The sequence below is a fragment of the Brassica napus genome, chromosome A5, assembly GCF_020379485.1.
Source record: "Brassica napus cultivar Da-Ae chromosome A5, Da-Ae, whole genome shotgun sequence".
Taxonomy (NCBI): Eukaryota; Viridiplantae; Streptophyta; class Magnoliopsida; order Brassicales; family Brassicaceae; genus Brassica; species Brassica napus.
In genome coordinates, this window is record NC_063438.1 from 17,833,222 (window position 1) to 17,859,815 (window position 26,594).

At 36.0% G+C, this 26,594-nt stretch overlaps 4 protein-coding genes across 4 annotated transcripts; 1 reads left to right on the top strand and 3 right to left on the bottom strand.

Annotated features, from left to right (window-relative positions):
- Positions 1 to 9,562: 9,562 nt before the first annotated feature.
- On the bottom strand, positions 9,563 to 12,001 carry LOC125609543 (B3 domain-containing protein REM10-like). Its single transcript, XM_048781022.1, has 4 exons — positions 11,938 to 12,001; positions 11,790 to 11,852; positions 11,347 to 11,709; positions 9,563 to 11,194 (listed from the first exon to the last, which is right to left on the bottom strand). The coding sequence occupies exons 2-4, from the start codon at positions 11,850 to 11,852 to the stop codon at positions 10,937 to 10,939; spliced, it is 684 nt and encodes a 227-aa protein (XP_048636979.1). The 5' UTR covers positions 11,938 to 12,001; the 3' UTR covers positions 9,563 to 10,936.
- On the top strand, positions 9,978 to 10,434 carry LOC106393418 (uncharacterized protein At4g04775-like). The gene is made up of 2 exons (XM_013834118.1): positions 9,978 to 10,145; positions 10,216 to 10,434. Exons 1-2 carry the CDS (start codon positions 9,978 to 9,980, stop codon positions 10,432 to 10,434), a joined length of 387 nt encoding a protein of 128 aa, XP_013689572.1.
- Positions 12,002 to 14,810: 2,809 nt separating the features above from the next.
- On the bottom strand, positions 14,811 to 17,139 carry LOC125608633. Its single transcript, XM_048779066.1, has 3 exons — positions 16,594 to 17,139; positions 15,406 to 16,278; positions 14,811 to 15,281 (listed from the first exon to the last, which is right to left on the bottom strand). The coding sequence occupies exons 1-3, from the start codon at positions 17,137 to 17,139 to the stop codon at positions 14,811 to 14,813; spliced, it is 1,890 nt and encodes a 629-aa protein (XP_048635023.1).
- Positions 17,140 to 20,982: 3,843 nt separating this feature from the next.
- Positions 20,983 to 21,496, bottom strand: LOC125608724. Its single transcript, XM_048779183.1, has one exon. The coding sequence runs from the start codon at positions 21,419 to 21,421 to the stop codon at positions 21,158 to 21,160; it is 264 nt and encodes an 87-aa protein (XP_048635140.1). The 5' UTR covers positions 21,422 to 21,496; the 3' UTR covers positions 20,983 to 21,157.
- Between the last annotated feature and the right edge of the window lie 5,098 nt (positions 21,497 to 26,594).

Genomic DNA, 26,594 nt, shown 5'->3' on the forward strand with positions numbered 1-26,594 from the left:
ATATATAGGAGTGTATCCACACTGTGTAAACACAACGTTTGTAAACTCTCTACGTCTAATAACAAGGTGTTTGTTAGAGATAGAGTGATAGGAATCACAAGTTGGCTTTTATGCTCTCTTATTTTGTACCCAGTGATGGTTCATGGTTGATGGATGAATACAAGTCTTAGACTTGTGAAACTTGTGGGATGTGGTCGAACTAGCTTCTTTTAACGCCCTCTCTTGTATGATCAATTATGGTAAGACTGGTGGATCGATGGTATCACAATGATGATGAGATAGAGTTTCTGATACCACAATCCTTGCTTAATTCTTAGGGGTATTGATACACAAAAGCAGAAGAACGAAAATATTACCGACAAGACAAACATCAGGAAGTACTGTGTTTTCTTTTTGTTGATTATAACAAAAAGTTATCATACAAGTAGGGACTCCACTAAAGCCTTATTAATATGATCTTTAGCCGCGACCTACTTTAGCCTTCAAAGAAACAGAGAAAGAAAGCATAAAACGTAAACAAATCTATGAAACAAAAAGGTAAAATTACTATAAGTAAAAATGGAAAAATCTTCTTGAAAGAAAAAGGAAAAACTTTTTCAAAGACTTGTATTTGGTCGAGTAAAAAACAGAAAGGAAAAACTACTCGACCAAATATAGAAACTCTACTTTGGGGTCGACCAAAGTAGATAAATGTATAATATCTACTTTGGCCGTGAGATAAAATGGACGGTCCTTGTTTTAATAAGTTCTTGGAGTGTTCCTTGATGAACCTATAGCTTTAACTGTTGGAACAATATATGCCATTGGACTTTATTAAATTATGAGTAGCAAATGACATGGGTCTCAGCCCAAAAGAAATGTCATTTAAATGAAAATGGTTATGGGAAAGAGTCTCACATCGACCAGGAGAAGAGAGATAGATCAGTATAAATATGCCTTTGTGTTATGAGGGTGTAAACGGCTGCAAAAGAGAGGATGGCTCCCCACTCGCGCGCCGCCGCTTTCCAGCCGGCTCGGCGTGGGCTTGGGCATGGGCTTGGGTTTGGTGGCCTCCGGCCCGATAAAAATATTTTTTTTGGACCAAGTTAAACTCAACGCTTTGCGATTTCATTTCTAAAAAACAGACATTTGTGTATAAACGACATGTAGTTCATTTATAAACGACACGAAGTTTATCTGTTCGAAATGGATCAGAACGAGTCAACAAGAGAGAAACTTGCGGAGAAAGCTGCTCAACGTTCCACTCCGAGATCTTTGCGAGATTTTTGGAAAAACGTTCGCAACAGTTTCAAAAAACCGCTCCTAGTCTCCTCTTTAAATACAGACTCTCCTCTTCTCATTTCTCTAAGTTTTTCAGATCAAACAACAACGAAAATTCCTTAGCGTAAGTCGTAAATACGAGAGTATTTCGTAAAGTTTATAGTTCGATAGGGCGATCACGAGTGAGGCGTGATTCGTCTGCCATGGTTGTATCCTGGGACTTTATATTCGTACAGTCCCGTCTCACTAACGGAGCGAATATTTTGAGTTAAGGAAAGAGATCATATCTCGACTCCATGTCTCTTAGCGAATACGATTTCTTATCGTTCTTGTATTCGCTTTTACATTCGTATATTTTCTTAACATCGCTTTTATTTTATCGTTTATGTCAGTCCAGTTTTTCCGCTTCTACATTAACTAGTTGAACCTTACTGTTTCTTCAAATTCGCAGCTCACAAAACATCTTCCTCTACTTGAGCTCTATCGGCTAAGCAGCTTACTAGGCCAATATCTTGCACCTTTGATGCGGTTTCTGAGGCATTTTTGGTGTTCTGATCTCATTGCTCGACCAAGTGAATAAGCGTAACTTGATTTTTGATGAAATGAGATTTTTTTGTGAGGCTTATACGAGTGGAATCCTTTAGTAACCCATCCTTGGACCAGTCAGCATGAAGTATTTTGAGGTATGTTTGTGTTTGTGTCTTTCAACGCTTTAGCTTGAATGTTCGGTTTGGGCTCCAGCGTTTGATGGCTTCTATAACTAGATTAAATTTTTCTCTTAGTCTTATGGCACTAGAACATGTCACTGAAGTTTCCTTGACTATGGATTCAAGGTGTTTGGTTTTGACTTCATCACTTATATTTATTGAAGCCCACATACAAGCCCAACTTATATCCACTAAGAAGCCTCATTAACCCATGTACTTAGGGTTTTCTAGACCAATATATATGATGTAAGAATCCTACATTGAACGCAACCAAGGCTGCGGTTTGTGCAGCCAAAACCTTATCTTTATGAATATCATTTCAGAATCATTTAGATCTTGGTGACAACTTAAATCTCTTCTCCTCTCTTTACTTTCTTGTTCAATAAAGCTTAATAAGCTATCTCTATTTCTGTTTAAATAAAGCTCTTTGAGCATTTTCTACATTTGTTATCATGGTATCAGAGCTTCAGTCGATTTTCATGGGTTACCCTATCTTCTTCTAGCTTCTGCACCCTCTATCTAAGCCATCGACAATCTGCTGGTTCATGGGCGAAATCCAAAGAAAAGAAAGAGACTTTCTGCAATTGTGCTGCAGATCTGTGTTGATATGACAGTGAAGTTTAAGCTCTACTCTTTCCAGCAGGGTCACCTGATAAGAAAAGCCAGAAGCAGATCTTCCAATCGAAGAAGAAGAGGAAGTTGGGCTCCAGCAAATCAACATGTTATTGGGCCTTCCAGATAAAAGCCCATCTGCCAAAAAAAAAAATGGAAACACCAGAAGAAGCGCTTGTGGGAACAAAAGCAGGGGAAGCTCCTTCATGTCTCTTCATCAGCGCATATCTTCTGGTATGTTATGAACGATTTAGTGCTATAGGCTTGGAATGTGGAAATAAAATGAATAGGCTAGTTCTGGGTTTGATAGCGATGAGATAAATGGCGACAAGTTTTGTTTTGATGAGTGCACACAAGATGTTTGGTTAAATATCCAGAAGAAAAACAGATTGTGAAAATGAGGAGCTTTGATGGCAGATGAATAGGAAATAGGGAGTTAGGTTTAGGATGTTGTAGGATGGATATTCTCTTTTGCCGTGAGATAGCTTAGTCCAGTTAGGAGGATAAAAAGAAAAAGAGAAAATTACTAGAATGTTACACATTTTATGGTTTATTACTAGAATGTTGTACATCTTTGTTTAATTACTAGAATGTTTTCTCTTTCCTAGTAATTTACAATAAGGGGCTTTTGTTATGTTTTATTTTCTGAAACTAATTTTAAAGATCAAAGCCACATCAGTTATTAAAAATCCACATCACATCAGTTATTTTCTGAAACCAAACCGTCTTTATCACTATCACTATCATACATACGGTTTTGTCAAAAAAAAAAAAAAGAACACGAAGAACTGTGTTGTGTCGAAGAAGGAACCGCAAACCGAAATCCTCTCACCCTTTGAAACCCTCGTCGACATTGTTCTTTACTTCCTCGAACTCTCTCTAACTCTCTGTCGTTGAACTCTCTATAACTCTCTGTCGTTGAACTCTGTCTCGTCGGAGTTTTTAGAAACCGTCGTCTGTACGAAATCGCCTTCACCGCATTCTCATCAACGAGTTCATCTTTTCCGGTAAGATGTCGCGACGTTATATATTGTATTTTGGTTGAGTTTGTGGGTCAGTTATATATTGCGACTGAGATTGTTTGTGTTTTGGTTGAGGCTGTGATATGGGTGTGTCGAGGTTTTTGTTGCGACTGAGTTAGGGTTATGTTGACTGTGCTATGGGTTTGTCGAGGATTTTGTTGTGTCTGAGTTAGGGTTATGTTGCGGCTGAGATATGTGATTGTCTAGGCTTTTGTTGTGTCTGAATTAGGGCTTTTTGTTGTGGCTGAGTTATGGTTATGTTATAACTGAGTAATTATTATGTTATGGCTGAGTTATGGTTATGTTATAACTGAGTAATTATTATGTTATGGCTGAGTTATATATATGACCTAATATATTTTAATATTATGATATGGCTGTGTTATTTTTATGTTGTGGCTGATTTATTGTTGTGTTATATGATCAGATGGATGTTAGTCAAGTCGAACCACGTGATTACCCTCCAAGACTTTACCCTTCTAACCTAGAAGGTAAAGATATCAATCATAATTTCCGTGCAGGACATTTCCCCCACATTAAAGAAACAATAGGACTCGATGTGTGGGAAGAACTGGTGAACTCTCCCATTGGAGTAGTTGCTAGGCTACTTTCACGCGAAAGCATTTGGTCTGGTAGGACCGTACACTATCTGCTATGTAGACAGCTGCGAGTGCATAAAAAGGAGATATGGTCTGTTGTGGTTGATGATGTTATCAGGTTTAGCTTGCTCGAGTTTGGTGAGATCACTGGGTTAAACACAGGTCCATTGCCAACAGAAAGTTTTGAACCTGATCAATACAAAGAGTTTTGGGAGGAGTTGAAGGTGCCGCTTGGGATGGGACCCAAGTATGATGAGCTGAAGGCAGCATTAGAGTTCTGTCCTGGTTGGAGTTTTGAAAAGCGTAAGTGGTTGGGGATGTTATTTCTTCAAGCCATGGGACTGTACTGTTTGCATCACAATTCAAGGATACCCTTTCAAAGTGCAATAAGGGTATTCGACGATGAAGCCATGAGGTCGTATCCATGGGGTCGGACTGCATACGAAGTTCTTGTTGACTCTCTGAAAACACTGTCTCCAGATGGAAAGTCATACACAGTAAGCGGCATGAAGGACGTTTTATTGGTTTGGGCGTATGAGTCCATCGTCTGTTTCGGTGAGAAGTTTGGGAGAGTGGTCAACAATGAAGACGTTCCTCTTTTGCGATGGGGTGGAAGGCGTACACGTTCAAGTTTTGATACTGTCTTGTCTGACGAAATCAAAGATCATGGCGAGGTAATGTTTAACTGCTACTTATACGACTGAGTTAACAGCTACTTAATGGTTGAGTTTATTTTATATTGTTGCCGAATTAGTCTATTTGATGGCTGAGTTTATTTTATATTGTGACCGAATTAATTTATTTGATGGCTTGGTTTTGTGTTATTTGATGGCTGAGTTTATTTTATATTGTGACCGAATTAATTTATTTGATGGCTTGGTTTTGTGTTATTTGATGGCTGAGTTTATGATAAACTGGTGTTGCAGGTCCGTTTGAGGAGAATGGTTATGAAGGAGTCAATTGAAGAGATGTTTCCTGTATGGTCGGATGAACCTGACGACCCACAACTCGTTAGGTTGGTAGAAGACATACACGCAGGTAGATACGTGAAAGGTTTCTGGGAAGTACAGAGGGATGAGCAGGGGAAGGGGAATGAGAAGAAGAAGAAGAAGAAAACGAAGGGAGTTTCATCAGAAGCTGAGCCATCAACAAAGAAGCAGAAGAAAGAAGCTGCTGAAACGAGAAAGGGTTCTAGCGAGGAGGAAGCTGTATTGGACAAAGCGACTCTGACGAATCTTGTGAGTGCTCTGCAGAATATTTCAGCAAAATTTGACGCTTACGATTTTGACCGGAACCGGCCAGTGATGGACGAGAAGACCCTAGATAACGTGGTGAAAGCTGTAGTGCAGCAGAGTCTGAAAGTTTTGGGGGAAAGGAAAATTCCCGACAACGATGCTAAACTCTCCTCCGCCGGCGTAGAAAAATCTTTATCGGTGACATCATCACCTCGTAGGAGGTCGCCACCGGAAAAGTCGGACAAAAGTCCAGTGGTAGAACCGCAGGCCCAGGAGGAGAAGTCTGTAAAAACTCCAGTGACAGAACCGCGGCAGCAGAAAAAGCCTGTCAAAAGTCCAGAGCCGCCGCAGCAGAAAGAGAAGGCTGTCAAAAGTCCGGTGCCGCCGCAGCGGAAGGAGAAGGCTGTCAAAAGTCCGGTGCCGGCGCAGCAGAAACAGCAGAAGTCAGTCAAAAGTCCAGCGTTAGCTGAGACCCCTGCAAAGAAGAATTCGGAGCTTGAGAAGGATACAGTGGTGAGAAGGATTTTGGGTGATGATTTTAATGAAATTGATTTCATCAGTGTTTCTCCTGCAAAGATTACTAAGGATGCTAAGGATGGTAAGGATGCCAACGTTCCAGCCTATGGACGCGGCTTACGGGGCAAGGCCAAGCGTACTGTTACTGTAAAGGATGAGGCTATCGAGGATAAGAAAAAAGCACAGCGGGCAGAGGCTGCGTTGAAGAGGAAGGAGAAGCAAGAGGCTAAGAAAAAAGAGAACGAGGAGAAGAAACAGAAGAGAAAAGCGGCTGAGTTACAAAAGAAACAAGAGGCTGGGTTACAGAAGAAAAAGAAGGAAGACGAGGCTGAGTTACCGAAAAAAAAGAAGGAAAAAGAGGCTGAGTTACCGAAGAAGAAGAAAGAAGAAGAGGCTGAGTTACAGCGGTCTGAGGAATGTGTTGTGACGAACGACGAAGTTCTTGCGGAAGATAACGCATTGGCGGCGGAGTCTGATGTCGAGCCAGCTGAATTGATTAGATCTTCCGTGATAAAGGAACTTCGGGAGAAATCAGTTAAGTTATCTCCACAAGGGTTTTCATTGACGAACCTTGATTCAGCACCAGTTTTTCCGTACATTGGAGACAATGGACAGACGACTTGCATGAGGAAGAACATTACGCCTTCATCAGCAATATACGACCCTTGCGCACCTGTTGATCCGGCGCGACTGGAAAAACTGAAGCAACACATTAAGGCAATTCCACCCAAACCACCAGCACCTAAAGATAAACCAGAAGAACTCTCAGCTGATCATGAGAGTGACTTCTACAGCATACTCATGCATGAAAGACCGTGGCCTGACAAAGAATATGGATGGGTGTTTGATAATGTAAGTCTTTATTAAGGCTGACTTATATATTCTATAAAGGCTGACTTATATATTTAATTCATTATATTACGGCTGACTTATTATTTTTCTTTGTCTAGCATATCGCTGCGTATATGAACGTCCTCATACAAAGGTCCATGCGAGATCCCACTCCATTCTGGTCCAAGCGGATTGGTTTCATAGACCCTTGGTTGTTAAGTTTTTGGGCTTACGATTACAGGCAGTTCAGGATGAAACCTGCTTCGTTCAAGTTCAAAGACAGTGGTTATGAAGCGTTGGTAAACGGGAGATTCCCCGAAGAATTTACAACAAACTTGAAGTGGTATGCAGATGTGGATCACGTGTACGGATGTCTTCAAACCGGCGGTAATCACTGGGTGGCGTTTCACGTGGATCTGATCAAGGAGAAGATAGATTGCTACGATCCAATCTATGGAGAGTCAACACCCGAAAGTGAGCAAAAAATGCTAAATGCTTTTAGACCTCTACTGGAGATGCTTCCCTGGATGTTGAATGAGCTTATTCCTGCCGATCTCCGAAAGCATTCTAGGAAGAGGTTCGCATTCAGACGGAGGAGCAAAAGATACATTCCACAAAACAACATGTCAGGTGATTGTGGGGTTTATTCGTTGAAGTTTGTGGAGTGTCTAGCGCTTGGTGTATCTTTTGATGGCATAAACGATAGTAATATTCAAGGGTTACGGGTGAAGATGGCAGCAGATATCCTCGAGGAAGGAGGAAATGTTGGAATGAACAATTTGTTGTCAAAATGAAACTGTGTTTGTTTGTGAACCTGTGTTTGTTGTTATGTTAACTATTTGACTTTGGATATTATATGTCTTTGTTATACTGTCATAGATGATATAACTGTGTAACGCTGTAATAACTCAGTCGTATCGATTAGTAATACTCAGCCAGTACTCATTGATAACTCAGTCATACCTCAAACATACCCTAGAATCAAAATAATTAATAATTTTTCATTCGAATGTTATATATAAAGTCCAATTATCAAAATAATTAATAATAACTCAATGTGTGAGCATGATCTTTGTTGACTATACGAGTTTGGAATCGATTATAATCTTGAGGTATATGTTGTCTCTTACGAGTACCTAAAACTCTAGGCAGTGATATGAGGTGTGAGCATGATTCAAAACACGTAAACTGTTATTGTGTTATTTATTATGAATTTGTGATATTTATCATATCTTGTGGTTCGTACATCATAAATCATAACCCTAAACAATCTTATTCGGAACCCAAACCCTAAATAACTAAACCCTATACCCTAAACGGCAAACAACAAATCAGCCGTAAAGGTTTAATAACTCAGCCTGTTAGTGTAAGTTAATATTTACATATGGCGCGAAAATTTTAGATATTTTATCTCGCGACCTTTATGTTCTATACTTCCCCTATATATAGCCCCCTTCTCTTGCACCTTCTCGCCTTATCTCACTAGAAAACCTAAACAATATCTCTATATCGCCTTACAAAGTTATGATTGTTCCTGGTTATTCAGAAAGGTTAGAGAACAGAGTCAATGAGATACTAAACTCTGAAAATCGTGAAAACCTTCCCGTTCTATACCCTGGCCCGGGTGTCTTGCTTGACAGCGTAATCTGGTTTAAATTTCTAAGCGATCTCTCCCTGGCCATCCCGTCGATTTTAGCAGAAGGATGGGTTCATGATTGGCCGACATGGCGCGCCATTCCCGATCATTTTAAGGAACGCTGGTTTCTTCAACTCGCTGTAAGGACAACATCTTTGAATTGTTTTTGATATTAGACATAATAACAGCACTTACATTTGGAAATTGGTTTTTTGTTGTAGCGCAAACGCACGTGGGCACGAAGATATAATTTTCAAGTTTGGACAAATTTTAATCTGGTGGCCAGAACGGTGTTTCGTTGTCAGATGCGCCTCTTGAAGAGGAGGTGGGCACATGGGGGTGAGAAGCCTGCGTGGATGCTAACTAGAGTTTGGCGTGATCTTGTCCACATGTTTGAAGAATTTGGTCCTGATAATTTTGGTTTTAGAAATTGATTTGTTGTTTTTGTTTGTATTCAGCCGTCAAGGTTTTGTAAAGTTGTTTAACTCAGCCGTTAAGTTTCTATAAAGTTGTTTAACTCAGCCATTAAGTTTCTATTAAGTTGTTTAACTCAGCCGTTAAGTTTCTATAAAGTTGTTTAACTCAGCCGTTAAGTTTATAAAGTTGTTTAACTCAGCTGTTAAGTTGTTGTTTAACTCAGCCATTAAGTTTCTATAAAGTTGTTTAACTCAGTTAAGTTTCTACAAAGTTGTTTAACTCAGCCGTTAAGTTTTATAAAGTTGTTTAACTCAGCCGGAATTGTTTGCGTCAAACGTCAGTGTTTCAGTTAAGTAACTCAGCCGTAATACGAATTAAGATACTAATAACTCAGCCTTATATTGTAAAAATACAAAGCCATAGTTAACGCTATTTTCAATGTATTATTATGGCCGCCATTACATAATCGAGACCATTATTAGAGTCCTTTATTCTCTTATTATATACGTGCGAGAAATTCCATCGTCATTGAGAATATCGAGACTCATTATTATATGGCATATTACATCTATTATTACGTACTCAGCCTTATCTATGATACATATCGAGACTATTATTAGAAACCTTCGTATTACTCATTATTATTAATCGATTACATAGACAGACTCATTATTGATCAGTATAGATGTATTATACGAATCGACTACTATATTAGATTATGTGCATGAGAAATTTCGTTTGCATTGAGAATATCGAGACTCATTATTATACGGCTGGCACGCATGTATCGGATTATTTACATAATCGAGGTATTGTTATTTTTAATGTAACTCAGTCAATACGTCTACGTTAACTCAGCCAAAATATAGACGCTAACACAGCCGTAATACGAATTCAACTTAAGTGTTTGATAAAATAATAAAGAACCTTTCGTATTTCTTGATTTGATTGAGTATTCGTCATAATTAAAGTGCATCACGTGTGTGGAAAAATACGGCTCAAACCTAATATCGAGGCATTTAATAGTTTATTAATTTAAATTATTCCTCTTTATTTGAATTTAAAAAAAAAATGATTTTATATTACTACCACTATTGTTTTAACTTTGTCTTTCACACCAATTTCTCTTTCATTCAAAGAAAATGTCTTCTTCATCATCTGTGTCTGGTAACACTTACTTTCACCGCCGGCATGTGGAAAGAGGAACGCCGAAACAGTGTTGGTGTGGTGAACCCGCTGAATTATGTACATCTGCATCACGGGCTAATCCAGGAAGACTGTACTATTGCTGTCGCAAAGGATATATTAAGGTTTGATTTTTAATTTTATTCATTATACTGTCAATGTGATACTAAGAGCTGGGCATGTTGGTGAAATCAGAGACATTTATTCAAATGGGCGGACGAGTGCTTGGTGGAAGAGGTAGAAGATATGAAATCGGTGATGAGTGACATGACCAAAGGCATATCAGATCTGAGAGTAGACGTTGGTCGGTTGGAGAAAGAACTCGGTAAAGCGGAAAAGATGAAGTGTTTGATGTTTCCAGTGGTGGTTTGTGGGTTTGGTATGGCCATATTTTGGCACTATTTCTTTGCGTAGTCATGTGTTGTAATCATAATTTAGACGCAATGTTTTTAGTAACTCAGCTATTACGTTCAATGCAACTCAGCCAGTACGTTAATTAATTCATAATCAAACAATAACCCAGCCATAATACGAGTATTCGTCAGTCATAACGTTTTAATAACTCAGTTATAACGTTCACTGCAATTCAGCCGTTACGTTAATTAAGTCACTATCAAACAATAACCCAGCCATAATATGAGTATTCGTCAGTCATAATGTTTTAATAACTCAGTTATAACGTTCACTGCAACTCAGCCGTTACGTTAATTAAGTCATAATCAAACAATAACCCAGCCATTATATGAGTATTCGTCAGTCATAATAAGATAGTAACTCAGCTATAACGTTCAGTGGAAGTCAGTCATAATCAAACAATAACATAAACAATAACTCAACCATAATATGAATATTAGTCAGCCATAAAAAGAGACATACATAAATTTCTGGTTCGACATACATAAGTTTAGGTTCAAAATCACTCTTCCCTTTCCGGACATACACACATTAGTGGAGTAGTTTTCCCATCTCCAACCACATTGAACACAAATAAGTCTCCTATGGCGCATCTGTTAGCACGACAGAACTTTCTCCAGCCTCTTCTGATGTAATACATGCCGTCTGCTTCGCTAAATCGCAAACTCACAGTCCATGAATTTCCCTCTTTGTTGACAAGTATTATCTCTTGGCATTGTTTGTTCAAAGCAGTACAAGTCGTAGCTCCCTCAGGAAGATACTGCAAACACAGAACGTAAAGACACAGAACAGATCAAACCATATGTTAATAACTAACTAAATACTGCAAACACAGAACGTAAAGACACTGAACAGATCAAACCATATGTTAATAACTAACTAAATATGGTCTATAACTGAAAATCGACTCACAAGTTTGTCTTCTTTTAGATTCGAAGCAGTGACCTCAGCCTGAAAACAATAGTCAAATGAGAAAGAAGGAGCATCATCCGCATCGGCTTCTTCCTTGATGATGTGAGGATGTGTATACTGAATCTCACAACAGCTAGGACCAAATGGTGTGACATGAAACACCATATCTCCTTCGTGTTTGAAGATGACAATGTCACCGATTTGAAGGTCATGTGCTGTGGTGAAATCTTTCCAACCTCCGGTGAGTCTCCTGCCTTCTTGTATCACTTCCCAAGTTTGATCTGTAGCGTCCGATCTTAGTTTCCATGTTTTCCGGTTTGTCTTCCCTTCTATGTGCTGTGAGAAGAAGCCAAGTGGTATTGTCTGCAGGTCAGAAAAGCCAAAGTTAAGCAAACTCTAAAATAGGAACATATACACATGAGAAATAGAGAGTGTGTGTCTACCACGCCACTGTGGAAATCGGGAAGCAGAGGCTTCAAGAAATGAGGTTTGTGCGAATTAGGCATCTGCAAACAAGAAAAGAATGGGAAGAAAACATCATCGAACCTAAGCTGAATCCACAAATCTGCAAAAGAGAGGCTTCGGTTTTACCTTCGTATCGAGACGCTTCGAAATCGCCTGTCGTCGAGAGCTTTTCTTTTTTTTTCGCGTTGGGACGAAAATGATTTCTTTTTTTTTTCCTTGTGTAAAGTAAATAATGCCGGAAAATATAACTCAGCCGTAACATTGTTAATAATTAATAATGCCGAATAAAACTCAGTCGTAACATTGTTAATAATTAATAATGCGAAGAATAAAACTCAGCCGTAACATTGTTAATAAATAATGCCGAAGAATAAAACTCCGTACAAATAATTAATAATACCGAAAACTAAACCTCAGCCGTAAAATTGTTAATATTTAATGATGTCGAAAAATAAAAGTTGGCCAAAAGATTCATACATAATTTAACTCAGTGTCGAGTTATGTCCTGACACGCATGTCCGAGTAATTTACGATATCGAGGTCATTTTATTTGGACACGCGTGATCTTTATATTTAATATGATTTCCCTATTATATTTCCAATATTTACAAGTAAAAGATAAAGGAAAAACCAGAGTCGACTTCTAAAACCTAAAGTAAGTCTCTTGCGTCCAAAATCGATTTTGAATTATTTTTTGTATTTTGGTCTTGTTCGATTTTGCATTATTTTTGTGTGCTATGATGTATAAATTAGATGGATCTACAGCGTGGAATTCCAAGGACGTGCGACTGTGGAGCTGCTACCATTGTGTTAACGTCAGGTACAATAAAGAATCCGGGTAGAAGATTTTATCGATGTGGAGCAAATTCGGGTCTAAACCATGTTTTCAAATGGCTTGATGAAGCACATGATGAAGAGTTTGTAGTTGTGGCAAACAAACTCGCGACGATAGAGCAGGATTTGGCCGCTATAAAAGCAGAATTAGATGATATGAAGAAAGACATAACTGAGATCATAAAAATTATTGAATGTCTTAGGATGAAGTCTTAAATGTATTAGTTGCTACTACTACTTCTTTGTTTACTCAGATTCTGTACTCATAAGTCAGTCTATGTTTATGTAACTCGGATTTAACTCAGCCGTTGTTAATTTCTTCCGAAACAACAACTCAGCCGTAACATGTAATAATATCAGTCTTAACGTTTAGGTGAACAATCAAAAAACAGTCATATTTCTAACAATAAAAAAACAATCAAAAGGCATAATAAAGATAAGAATAAACTCAGCCATAAGATGAAAATAAGTCAGCCATAAGATGAAAATAACTCAGCCATAAGATGAAAATAAGTCAGCCATAAGATGAAAATAACTCAGCCATAAGATGAAAATAAGTCAGCCATAAGATGAAAATAACTCAGCCATAAGATGAAAATAAGTCAGCCATAAAAACAGAATATATAATTTTTTGTTCGACATACATAATGGCATAGCAAAAAACATAAAAAAGATAAGATTCTGATGCAGAGACATCTTCACCACTTACTTGTGTCCCTAAACAGGCTTATCGGTTCAAAATCACGAAAGAACAAGGAAATCTCTTTGATCCAGAAACAGCGCTCACACATGTTGTCGTCCTTAGTCACATCAATGTGCCATAGGCAGAGACATTGTCGGTCCACAACATTTGCACATTGGCAAAGGTAGAAGGACGGAACATAAGTAGAAGTGAACATGGCCTTAATTTGACGGAACTCGTCAGTATGCCACAAACCCCATCCCCATTTCGCATCTCGAACAAGTTTCCCGACCCTGTCAACAGTTGCTCTTGGAATTCTCCGAAAATACTGCGCATCACCGTAAAAGATTGCTTGAGTCATAGCGTGTGTATACACTGCACGCTCATATCCTGCATCTGCTGCACGCTTGAGGAGAGAAAGGCCATAATCTTGCTCATCGTATGAGTAGAAAAACTGTACACCCTTTACATAAATTGTGCTTGGATTGTTCTCAGCGTAGCAAGTTTTCAACAACTGAGATGGCATAATGAGACCCCAGGGAAAGGATAACACATCGAAATAATGGTATACCCTACGCATCTCTGCTAACGCCTTCATCGACCTGGACGATGCTCTGAGGCGGTAGAGATCTTGGAAGGAGTTACGGGCCACACGTTCAACCACCATTGCCTGAAGATCTTCAGGCAATTCAAGCAGAGGGAAATATTCCATTTTCTCTGAGAGGACAGTTGTGTAAAAGATAGAGAGTTGAAGATGTGTAATTGTTTGAGAAGTACCTTATTTATCTGCAGTTAACGGTTGTAGTTTCGTATCGCGGCGTTTCTTATTTCTTATTTTGAGCGGGAATTTAATCCATAACTCAGCCGTGTATTACAATAACTCAGCCTTAGTTGACTTCGCGACGTTTCGTGTTTCTAGCGGGGAAGTTTTTTTCAACTGCGTTTGAATAAAAGAGCTGACATTAGAAATCACGACAATTATTAGGCGTGTGAGTAACATTATCTCAGCCAATAAAGATTAATTTCTCTTAATTTAATTCGCTACTTTCGTATTCCACTTTAAAATCAATAATTACGTAGGGGCTATTACGTAACGTAGGGCAATTAAGTACGGACATTTCGTTTTTCGATGTCTGTGTCTCTCTTGAGTAATGGGAAGCGGGCTAGTCGAAAATGCCAATACAAGACTTGATTATATTGGTCAAGTAATAATCCAGCCGTAGTGCAAATCAATGAAAATAAAAACCCAACCACAATACAAAATTTGAAAAACATTAACCCAGCCGTATTAAAACAAAAAACCCAGCCGTATTACAACACAAAACAGCCGTATTACAAAACAAAACCCAGCCGTATTACAATTAATAATCCAGCCGTTTTGCAAATCAATGAAAATAAAATCCAGCCGTATTACAACACAAAACCCAGCCGTATTACAACACAAAACCCAGCCGTATTACAAAACAACATGAAAAGCAATTGCTTATATCGGACAAGTTCTCGCATTATGTCCACTTTGACTGCAACGAGAACATATGTGCTCTTTCCTAAGACGTTTTTTTGCAAGTGCAACTTCTAAAGCAGATTTCATCCTATTTTTTTTAGGTCTTCCCGGTTGTTGACGAATAAATGGTGGAAAGCACTGTACGTTAGCCACGTTATCTGGAGCAGGTAGCGCTGAGTCAACCGGCATGACCGATTCAGCGTATGCGCTAGCTAAATAAGTGCTTTTATAGTAAGGACTGCACAGTGATATACGAGAAACATTTCTTTCCTCTGCAGCTGCGATTGCGTGTACACATGGTATTTTCTCGACATCGAAACGCCGACATGTGCACTTTCGCTCAACCAAATTAACAACATTCAAAGACTCGCCAGCAGCGCCATATTTAACTTCAGTGTGATGGTCATCAATCCTTTGAACCGTCCAATCCCGGGAGGCACTTACACGTCCCTATTAACAAAACCCAATATTCGTGAAACGGCTTACTTATTATTTATAAAGCTGGCTTATGCAATATAACGACTGACTTATTAGATTTAAAGACTGACTTATTTTACTGTTACGACTGACTTACTTGTAATAGTTTCTCCACACCGCGCGTGAGTGTGGTTGACTGCGATCTGGCATCCACTCTTCGTTCAGCAAACCATCTGGTCATCATAACCCGTATCGATTCCAATATTCGAACAATGTTAAGACCTCTAGCATGCGATAATGCTCTGTTCATTGATTCCGCTATGTTCGTAGTCATCAAATTGTACCTCTCGCCCGGGAAATAAACACGTGTCCACAGTCTGACATCAGCTCTTTCGAGGTAGCCGTGGAGATCAGGATTAAGTGCTTCAATCTCCTCGAAAATCATATCAAAGTCAGACATTCTAAAACATCTCGCCGCTTTCTTCACCAGCCGAAATACATCTTTTCCTTTGTACCGTCCCAATATGTTTTTATACAAATGATAGGTGCATATTCCACGAGCAGCTAACGGATACACATTTGTAATTGCTTTCCCTATCGAGTTATGCCTATCTGATATTATCGCAAGACCCTCCTGGTCAGGAATCAACACTTTTAGTTGCGTAAAAAACCAATTCCACGAATCATCATTTTCAGTGTCAACCACTGCGAAGGCTATTGGAAAAATCTGAAAGTTACCATCCTGAGCTAGTGCTGTGAGTAGCGTCCCTTTATATTTACCATTAAGAAACGTACCGTCGACGACAACAACTTTGCGCATGAAAGGAAACCCATTAACGCTCGCACCAAACGCAAGAAACACATACATGAATCTTCCAAGCTCATCGATTTGAAGACGCGTAACTGTATTCGGATTTGCCCTTCTTATCATGTATAAGTAAGAAGGCAAGAGTTCAAAACCACACTCAGGTGTGCCCTCATCGATTTCCCTTGCACATTTAAGCGTCCGGTGTGATTTCCAATATTCCATCTGCTCACATGAAAAAACAATTTACATAACTCAGCCACATCATATCATTAAGACGGTCACAACGTAAACATAACTCAACCATAGTTTTGTAACTCAGCCATTTCTAACATAAAACCAGCATACTCTACCATAACTCAGCAACATCATATCATAATCGCTCTTATGAAAAAACAATTTACATAACTCAGCCACATCATATCATTAAGACGGTCACAACGTAAACATAACTCAACCATAGTTTTGTAACTCAGCCATTTCTAACATAAAATAACCCAGCCTATACTCTACCATAATCAGCCGTTGTAACATAATTACCTTTACACCAAACTGCTTAGTGATAGCTATTCCGACACTCTCAGGGCGAACGGCCGGACCAACGTCGCCGAGAAAGTTCTTGTACAACTCTCCTAAAATATCCGGTGTTGCATTTCGAGATCGATTAGAACGCTCAGTTACAGAACATGCATGATCCGAGTCGTAAATACGAATATAAAACTGCGGGGACAATCCTTCGGTAGATGCACGAACTCTCCATGTACATCCATCAACCCAACACTTAACAACGTATGTTGTCAGGTTTGATATTTCTACATCAAAATCAAATTGATGCCTCACTGTAAAAAGTTTCAGTCGTCTCTTCAAATGCTTTTTAGTCAAGTATCGTTGTCCTACCGCAAGGTCTAACGACGACATCTCCAACTTCAAAACCTCCAGATTCCCTTTAGATTCGCTCATCAAGAAGTTCTGATATCTCTTCTTGGAAGGTAGCGTTGGTGAATCTTCGTCTTCTTCGATAGGAGACTCACCGTATGTGCTGAAGTTATCATCTTCAGATGACGCACCGTCCGAGTCATCGAACATATCAAATCGACTTTCAAATTCATCATCTTCTTCGTTTTCTTTGCCTATTTCATCTTCTCCGGCTACGTCGTGTATTTCAACGTTACTAAAGCAGTCATTCTCAATTTCATCTTGTTCATCCTCCAAACTGCAACCATCGTAACTCCCATTCTCTATAGACTCAACTTCTAAAGCTTCTTCTTCTAAAGCTTCTTCTTCTGAAGCGTCTTCTTCTGAAGCTTCTTCTTCTGAAGCTTCTTCTTCTGAAGCTTCTACGTCTGAGCTGTCATCCTTTTTCTCTGTAATCTCCACACAGAGACGTAGTTGTTCGCTTTTCTTTAAGCTTAGAAAACATTGCAATTGTCGAGTGTTGGACACGTAAACTGGTGGAGTGTTGTGCGCCATTGTTTTCAATGTTTTATTCGAAAACATGTAGCTAAGCAGAATATGAACCTTCAAATCATTCAAACCGTAATCGTCGATGACAGACTTTGTGAAATCTTCAAGTTTAGTTTTCTCACCTAAATGAAGAACTCTACACCCTCTACTGTCGACGTTGAATACATATCGTTTTTTCATAATCCATTTACCGGAAACAATAATAACGGGATCCATTACCATATGAGAAAGATGAAGAGGATAGATAACTGAGATGATGAAGAAGAAAAGAAAGGCTGTGTAATCATTCAAAAATAAGATGAAGAAGACAACTGAAAGGTCTCGTAACTCAGTTGTAAATTGGGCGACCGTTAGTGATGACATGTCAAATCCGAGTTGATGACATGGCAGATGACATGGAACATCGGTTAATCAGCCGACAAACAAATCAGTAACTCAGCCAAAATAAGTCAGCCATCATGTTTACACTTTGTCAGCCGATACATGGAAACATTCTAGTAATTAATCTTTTGACAGTAAGTCAGCCGCAATAAGGATGAACAACCATATGTCAGCCGTATCGTTACGTAAATCAGCCATCAAACGAGAACATTCTAGTAATTAATCTTTCGCTCATACGTCAGCCGCAAAGCAGCTGAGTTTACTGTTTATCCATGCTTTAACGGCTGACTAATACAAACCCAGTCGTAACAGCATCCCATAACTCAGCTGTGGCTTCAATAACCCAGCCCATCCATGTTCCTTTACTCAGCTGAAAAAAAGTTTCTCAGCCGTTTCTTAACCACGACTCAGCCAAATTTTCCAGAAATCAAACCGCCGATGTATAAGTCAGCCGTCATTTGTATCATTAAGTCAGCCGTGGTCACATAACTCAGCCGGATTTCTGTAAATCAGTTGTATCGGCAAGCTGACTTATAGTTTTAAGTCAGCCACTTTCTCTTAAGTCAGTCGTATGTATTAAGTCAGCCGTAACGTAAAGATAAATCGGCCGTAACTACGTATCTATCGCTTAACAGCTGACTTAATGAAAATACGGACGCGAATTCTTCCGTGGCGCCGGTTTTTTGCCTACGTGGCAGCGAAAAGTAATGGCATTCTCGTAAATACGTTTTTCTCATAACGTAAAAAAAGGGTACGCTTGGTATCGAAAATATTCTAGTAATAAAAAAAAGATCTGTATCATTCTAGTCAATACACCTAAAATATGTAACATTCTAGTAAACTTCCCAAAGAAAAATCCCCAACTTGTTGTGAGACAAATAGGTCAAAAGAACCTGAAGATGTTCTCACACTTATGTCTATTCTCCAAGCTGAATAGAGTCATCTACCTACCTTCCATGGATCTTCAACTACTCATGCTCCTTTCAAAGCCAGCTCCATGTGCATCTTCAAACTTGGCTCAGCTGCTTGCTTCACCACCCGATGCCAAGTTTGCGGGAGGATATTGAAGCCCACATACAAGCCTAACTTATATCCACTAAGAAGCCTCATTAACCCATGTACTTAGGGTTTTCTAGACCAATATATATGATGTAAGAATCCTACATTGAACGCAACCAAGGCTGCGGTTTGTGCAGCCAAAACCTTATCTTTATGAATATCATTTCAGAATCATTTAGATCTTGGTGACAACTTAAATCTCTTCTACTCTCTTTACTTTCTTGTTCAATAAAGCTTAATAAGCTATCTCTATTTCTGTTTAAATAAAGCTCTTTGAGCATTTTCTACATTTGTTATCAATATTCACAAGGTGGATTCTTAGAGAACCTCTCTGAATGTTCTCACTCGCTTCTGAAGGAAATATCCATGCCTCACTTATATGGCGTTAACTTTCAGTTTAATCCATATCAAAATCCTCTGATACCTAAATTTTCAATAACTTCTGTGTTTTTGTAATATTCATTCTTCTAAACTGAAAGCAGAGCACTTAATTTTCTCCGGCGACCAAATTAGTTGATGAAAATAATAGATACAAGAAAATGTGTCATGTAAACTGGGATTAACAAGTCTAATTTAACGAATCATATATCTATCTTATTAAAACTCAAGTACAAAATTGGAGTGTTTGGAGACTTGAATAGGACTTTTAAAAATTTGGAGTGTTTGGAAACATGGATTGCAGTCTTTTAAAAAAAAATATTTTTATTTGAAAACAAGGATAGTAGTATTAAGAAAAAAAAGTAATGGGTTTATGTTTTTTTTTAAAATTGAAAGTTATCTAGGCCACTTTTAAAATATACCAAAATGGGTCAATCTAATTCCCTAAATTTTTTTTTTCTAAACTAACCATAAAACAAAATTTAAACTTTATATACATATTTCAAATCAAAATAATAATTCAAATTTGATTTATATCAAAAATTGATTCAAAAATATACATATATTCAAAAATGGATTTTTACTAAACTATTTTTCAATAACCATTATAAAAATATATTGTCAATATATATAAGAAAAATATAATACAAAGCCCAATTTGAAATACCAACTCAAATTATGGTTTTCATATTTCATATTAAGTTTTAAAAATATAATATATGTAATTATTTATATGATGGTATGTATAAAATACTATTAATTATATGATTACTTATATGATGGTACATATAAAATACGATTAATTATATGATGATAAAATACGATATATAATAATGACTAGGGATAGGCTTTTGGATACCCATACGGGTTTAGTTCTGATCGGTTTGTATTTTGAGTTTTCGGGGTCAAAGATTTCAGCCTTATTAGAATGTTTCTAAATTTTGGTTTGAGTTCGATTTGGATCTTTGCGGGTTTGGTTTGGGTTTGGATAACTAATTTAAATTATTTTTAAAGTCTTAAATCATTATATATTTTAAATTTCTCAAAATGTATAAATAAAATAATATATTACGTATAAATTTGAATAACATATGTCATAATACTTAAGCTTAACATATCAATTGGCTTGATTTAAAATTTTGGATACGAAATCAATAATTATTTTAAGTATTTTTGGTGATTTGAGTATACTTTAACTATTTCAGATATTTACTTTTGACTATCTATATATATTTTCAAGTATTTAAACCAATTTAAAAGTATCATTTTTGATGTTTTATATACGTTAAATCTAAAAATAATTAATATATATAAGTATATAAATCTATTTTTAGATAAATTCGGATACCCAAATACTTCGGTTCGGATCAGATTCGGTTCTCTAAATAACAAAATTTTGAATAATTAGAATATTTAATCAATTTATGTTTGGGTTTGGTACTATATCTTTGGATCGGTATCGGTTATGTTCCTCGGATTCATTTTTCCAAATCCTAATAATTACATGAAAAACAAATATCAACATATTTTTCAAAATATACACCCGCGCGCCTGCGCGGGTCAAAATCTAGTTATTATTATGTGTGAAGATTAGGAGGATTTTTAGTCATAGTTTTGATTAGTTGCAGTAAGTAGAGTAACAACAAATTAGTTCCGTAAATGATTTTTAAGTCTATTCAGATTGAGTAACTTAGCCTTTAAGGCTTAAGAACATTGTTATATACAAGTAAGATGGGGGTAATACAATTAACCATCTTTTTGCATCTCTACTCTTATATTATAGGCTTGGACCAAACCATCCATCAAATAGGTTTCTTGAAACCTAGTTTGGACCCCAACAGCTCAAGTACATGACCATCCTGAGCGGCTCCTCAGCCTGCTTCGTTTTACCGAAGGATGCGGTGGCGGCTGACGATGAGGAGGAGGAAACATTTCTGGTCTGAGAAATGGATCTGATGTTATTCCGAAGATGTTGATTCATTGAACGGAGGACGTAGTTCCACCGACAAACGCCTAATTGATCTTTTAGTGTCTCCACAACTCCAATACTTGCTGCCACCGACCATGCCTTGCTTGTAGAATTCATCTCGAAAGCGACTGAATAATTCAGGAGAAGACGCTCTCTTTTCTTCTGTATGCTTTGTTTTTGAGTTTTTGGATTTAAGCTATGAAGTTTGTGAATTTACAGATGAAAGATAGTGAGTGACCGAAGGGTTGATTATAAAGAAACAAAACACAGACAACACTGCTGCTAAAACCAGATGCGTAAGCTGCTGGTTTTCTTGGATTCTTCTGGTTTAGGTGTCTATTACCGTGGAAATGACCTCTTTGCCCAGCTCTGAATACTCTTTGCGACAAATTGGTTAAGGGGCAAAATTGTGTTTTAGCCACGAATTGCCACGGTTATACAGCCTTTCCGCAACTGGTTTCGGAGTTGGAACCACGAGTGCTGCGCCTCATTCAACTAAATCAGCTGATTTTTTTAGGAAAACAAATAAACAAAAATATTCGAAAATATGAAAGACATGGTACTCTACGTAATTTTTTTTGTTGAATATATGTACTCTACGTAATTACCATAGAGCGTTACAGAATTTTATCTTTACACTCTTTTTTGGACTCAAAAGCTTCCAACTCATCCTACAAGGACACTTTACCATTTCAAGAACACTAGTCACCTAAAAATCTAAAACAGAGCCAACAAAAATAAAACCGACGATTGATTATCAAAAAAAAAAAAAAAAACCGACAAAAAAAACTCAAAGACATTTCATCATCCATGCAAACTCACTTCACCAAACTTGCTTTTATAAATTACCGATCAAGACTTATGTAAAAGGCATAGTGAATTTTAGTGAGCCCTCATTTACAAGTTTCATGCACTCCTTCATACCATCTTTAATTTTCCTCTTTGTATTTTCAGTTTTTATTTTCAACTATGTATTTCAACCAATTCAATAAAGAAATTTTAATCATACCACTCTTAAAATGTTAAAACATTGTATAGAGTAAATTATAAGATAATGAACAAAAAAATAAATGAATAAACTCATTTTTACTCTATTATAAAGTGAAAATGGAGTAAAGTTAAAGCTCTTTTACTTCAAACTATATTTTAGAGATGTTTTAATAGAAAGAAAAACAAATAATTTGTAAGTGATGTCTCAGTGAAATTTACTATACCCTTCTGTGAAAGTCTTAATTTATACAAAAATATTTTGGTGCAGTGAGTTTGCATGATGATGTGTCTTTTCATGAAATCTTGAATGATAAGTTATTTTGAGATAGTTAGGCATTTTTATTGCATGTTGAGTAGTATTAATGATTATCACTCTTAATAGTTCTAAATGTTGCATTTTAAAAAGATATATTTTGGAATTTTTACACAAATTAAAACAATAAATTTTAAATTTTGATTATAAAAGTATTATTTTGTGATTAACTATTTTATAATATTTAACCAATTAAAAATTAAGAAACATAATTAACCTTTTTTAATTTACAATTTACTATTATTATTATCTAATAAAGAATGTATTGAAAATGTAATATGTATTTTTGAAACAATCTTTTTATAAAACATGGATCATATCAAAACGGAGTGAGTAGATCATGTTGGCATAATTGATGAATTTTTTTTTATTTCTTTGATTGATAATTTTGTTTTATTAATGGTTTAGGTGGCATTGATATCTTCAAGACTGATATTTTGTGTCGTTGTGATAAACTTAAGGTAATAGACTAATATTCTATTCTACAAGGATATCTATCTTATTAAAACTGAAGTACAAAATGAGATTGTTTGGAAACATGTATATGAGTTTAAAAAATAAGAATGTTTGGTAACATGGATTGTAGTCTTTTAAAAAAATATTACTTTTGTTTGGAAATGAAGATAGTAGTATTAAGCAAAAAAACAATGGGCTTATGTTATTAAGAAAAATTGAAAGTCCATCATATTATAAGAAACTATCTATTTGGGTCAGTTTTAAAATGAGTCAAATCATTTAAACTTTTTTTTCTAAACTAACCATAAAACAAAATTTAAACTTTATATACATATTTCAAATCAAAATAATAATTTAAAATTGATTTATATCATAAATTAATTGAAAAATATACATATATTCAAAAATGAAATTTTACTAAACTATTTTTCAATAACCATTACTTTTGTTTGAAAATAAGGATAGTATTATTAAGCAAAAAAGTAATGGACTTATGTTATTAAGAAAAATTGAAAGTCCATCATATTATAAGAAACTATCTATTTGAGCCAGTTTTAAAATGAGTCAATCTAATTGCCTAAAACTGTTTTTTCTAAACTAACCATAAAACAAAATTTAAACTTTATATACATATTTCAAATCAAAATAATAATTCAAAATTGATTTATATCATAAATTGATTGAAAAATATACATATATTCAAAAATGAATTTTTACTAAACTATTTTTCAATAACCATTATAAAAAATGTTGTCAACATATATATAAGAAAAATACAATACAAAGCCCAATTTGAAATACTAACTCAAATTATGGTTTTTATATTTCATATTAAGTTTAAAAAATATAATATATGTAATTATTTATATGATGGTACATATAAAATACGATTAATTATATGATGACAATATAAGATACATAATAATGACTAGGGATGGGCTTTTGGTTACCCATACGAGTTTGGTTCTGATCGATTTGCGTTTCGGATTTCCGGGGTCAAAGATTTCAATCCTATTAGGATGTTTCTAGATTTTGGTTTGAGTGTGATTCAGACCTTTGCGGGTTTGGTTCGAGTTTGGATCCATTTAAATTATTTTTAAAGTTTTAAATCATTATATATTTTAAATTTATCAAAATCTATAAATAAAATAATATATTTTCTATAAATTTAAATAACATATGTCAGAATACCTAAGCTTAACATATCAATTGGCTTGATTTAAAATTTTTTGATACAAAATCAATAATTATTTTAAGTATTTGTGGTGATTTGAGTATACCTTAACTATTTCAGATATTTACTTTTGACTATCTATATATATTTTCAAGTATTTAAACCAATTTAAAAGTATCATTCTTGATGTTTTATATACGTTAAATCTAAAAATAATTAATATATATAAGTATATAAATATATTTTTAGATAAATTCGGGTATCCGAATACTTCGGTTCAGATCAGATTTGGATCTGTAAATAACAAAACTTTGAATAATTTGAATATTTAATCAATTTATGTTCGGGTTTGGTACTATATTTTCGGATCGGTATCGGTTCTGTTCCTCGGATTCATTTTGCCAAACCCTAATAATTACATGAAAAACAAATATCAACATATTTTTCAAAATATACATCCGCGCAGGCGCGCAGATTAAATATTAACATATTTTTCAAAATATTTTGCTATCAATTTTGGTTCAGGTTTGGTATTACACTTTCAGATCAAGATCGGTTTCGTTCTTCAGATTTTGTTTTTTTTCAAGCACTAATATTAACATAAAAAACAAGTAGCAAAATATTTTTGAAAAATACACCCGCGCGGGTGCGCGGGTCAAAATCTAGTTTTGATATTATGTTGTGATAAAACCTATTTTCTGGTGAAACTTTTATATATACGATACATGAGTTTAGTATGAACGAGGTGTCATGTGAATTTATATTTGGGTGTTAGTTGTTTTTCATTTATTCTGGCCTAAAGTGTTTTACCAGGAAATACAATCTTCTCTGGTTAGTTCTTATAACACTGTCAAGTTCTCAAACATTTTCTACTTCAAGTATCTATACCAATATGGATTATTTATTTTGGTGGAAAATAATATTATGCCGTCAGCCGAAGACAGAGACCATTATCCTTGGATAATTTAGTACATTTAGAAAATTAGGAATGATAAGCTCTTTAGAAGTACAGACAGAGATCCACTAGAATTGGTTCGATATGCAGAGAGTGAGTGCCAAACTTGGTACAATACAAAGGATGCAATACATGTATCTCCACAGGCACAAATTGTTGAAGAAACTCAAGCCTTAAACTTGGAGAATATTTGTATGGTGGATGGATCATGAACTTCCACTGATCATTTTAGCGGAATTGGATGGATCTGGAAAGATAGCATGGGGAAGATTCCGGTTATGGGGACAAGGAACTTAAGGAGGTGAGAGACAGCTCTACATTCTGAAGTAGAAGCGTTGAGATGGGCAATGAAAAGCATGATTCAGCACTCGACATGTCAGAAGTTTGGACTTCAAGATTATTTACTTTCCAAAGGCGCAAAATGAGATTGTTGATTCGCTAGCTAGGAATGTTCGTTCTTTTCATAGACCCATTTGTTTTGTTGGTTGTTCTATTCTGGTATGGTTACCCAGACCACCTCAATCTTGAGTAATAGAATAGTCGTTTGATGCAAAAAAAAAGAAGAAAAAAAAAACAATGACAATGATCAAGGAATTAGCATGTGTGGCTGTGGTCATCGTTGGTTCAAACTGTTCATAACACTCAGGATGTGGCAATTGCATTTCATACATGTCGATCTAGAATATGATGGAGTTGACATTTCATTTTATTCGAGGGATCAAAACATGAGACGTTTGGATAAAAAATTGTTAAAATTCGTGGAAGACTTTACTTTGTCTACTTCGAGCAAAAGACATCTGACTTTTTTCTAATATTTCATAATTTTAGCATTTTTTACAAAATATGGTATAAAAACACAAATTAAGGCATAATCTTGAAAGCATCTCACGATAAGAAAACATGCCTAAAGTAACGAAAATTTATGTCAACTTTGGCTATCGTAAATTGAGTACGAGATAATTAGAAAGTTACAACAAAAGACGATCGTCGTAAATTCGATGTAAGTTTACGAGAAAAGGTATTCGTCGTAAATCGCATGTAACTTACGATAAAATAACGACTATGAAATAGTTGTCATAAAATCATTGTAAAGTAACAAATAATTTATGACGAAATGTTTTACAATTCATTAAAATAAAAATGAACGGGTAAAAAATAATATTGTAGGTTGAAACGTGTTTTTAGTGTGCTATATGTAACATATTTTGTCGTAAATTAAATTTTATATGGATTAAAAGGACTTGTAAAACAATTTTGTTATTAATTTTTATATTCCTATCTACCAAGGACAAAAATTTTGTATATATATGACATTTCTATTGATAATAAAACATACAAACAAGAAAAAGATAACTCACAGAACAAAAAAGATAGAAAATGTCCGTTGATGGCAATATTTACG

Bases quoted from the DNA above. Each gene is read 5' to 3' on its own strand.
- LOC106393418 (XM_013834118.1), top strand. From the start codon at position 9,978: ATGTCTTCTTCATCATCTGTGTCTGGTAACACTTACTTTCACCGCCGG. The intron at 10,146-10,215 runs GTTTGATTTTTA...TGGTGAAATCAG, and splicing joins GTCGCAAAGGATATATTAAG to AGACATTTATTCAAATGGGC.
- LOC125609543 (XM_048781022.1), bottom strand. From the start codon at position 11,852: ATGCCTAATTCGCACAAACCTCATTTCTTGAAGCCTCTGCTTCCCGAT. The intron at 11,710-11,789 runs GTAGACACACAC...TCTGACCTGCAG, and splicing joins CCGATTTCCACAGTGGCGTG to ACAATACCACTTGGCTTCTT. The intron at 11,195-11,346 runs GTGAGTCGATTT...CTGTGTTTGCAG, and splicing joins ATCTAAAAGAAGACAAACTT to TATCTTCCTGAGGGAGCTAC.
- LOC125608633 (XM_048779066.1), bottom strand. From the start codon at position 17,139: ATGTTCGATGACTCGGACGGTGCGTCATCTGAAGATGATAACTTCAGC. The intron at 16,279-16,593 runs GTAATTATGTTA...TCATGTGAGCAG, and splicing joins CTAAGCAGTTTGGTGTAAAG to ATGGAATATTGGAAATCACA. The intron at 15,282-15,405 runs GTAAGTCAGTCG...TTTTGTTAATAG, and splicing joins GTGTGGAGAAACTATTACAA to GGACGTGTAAGTGCCTCCCG.
- LOC125608724 (XM_048779183.1), bottom strand. From the start codon at position 21,421: ATGAATTCTACAAGCAAGGCATGGTCGGTGGCAGCAAGTATTGGAGTT.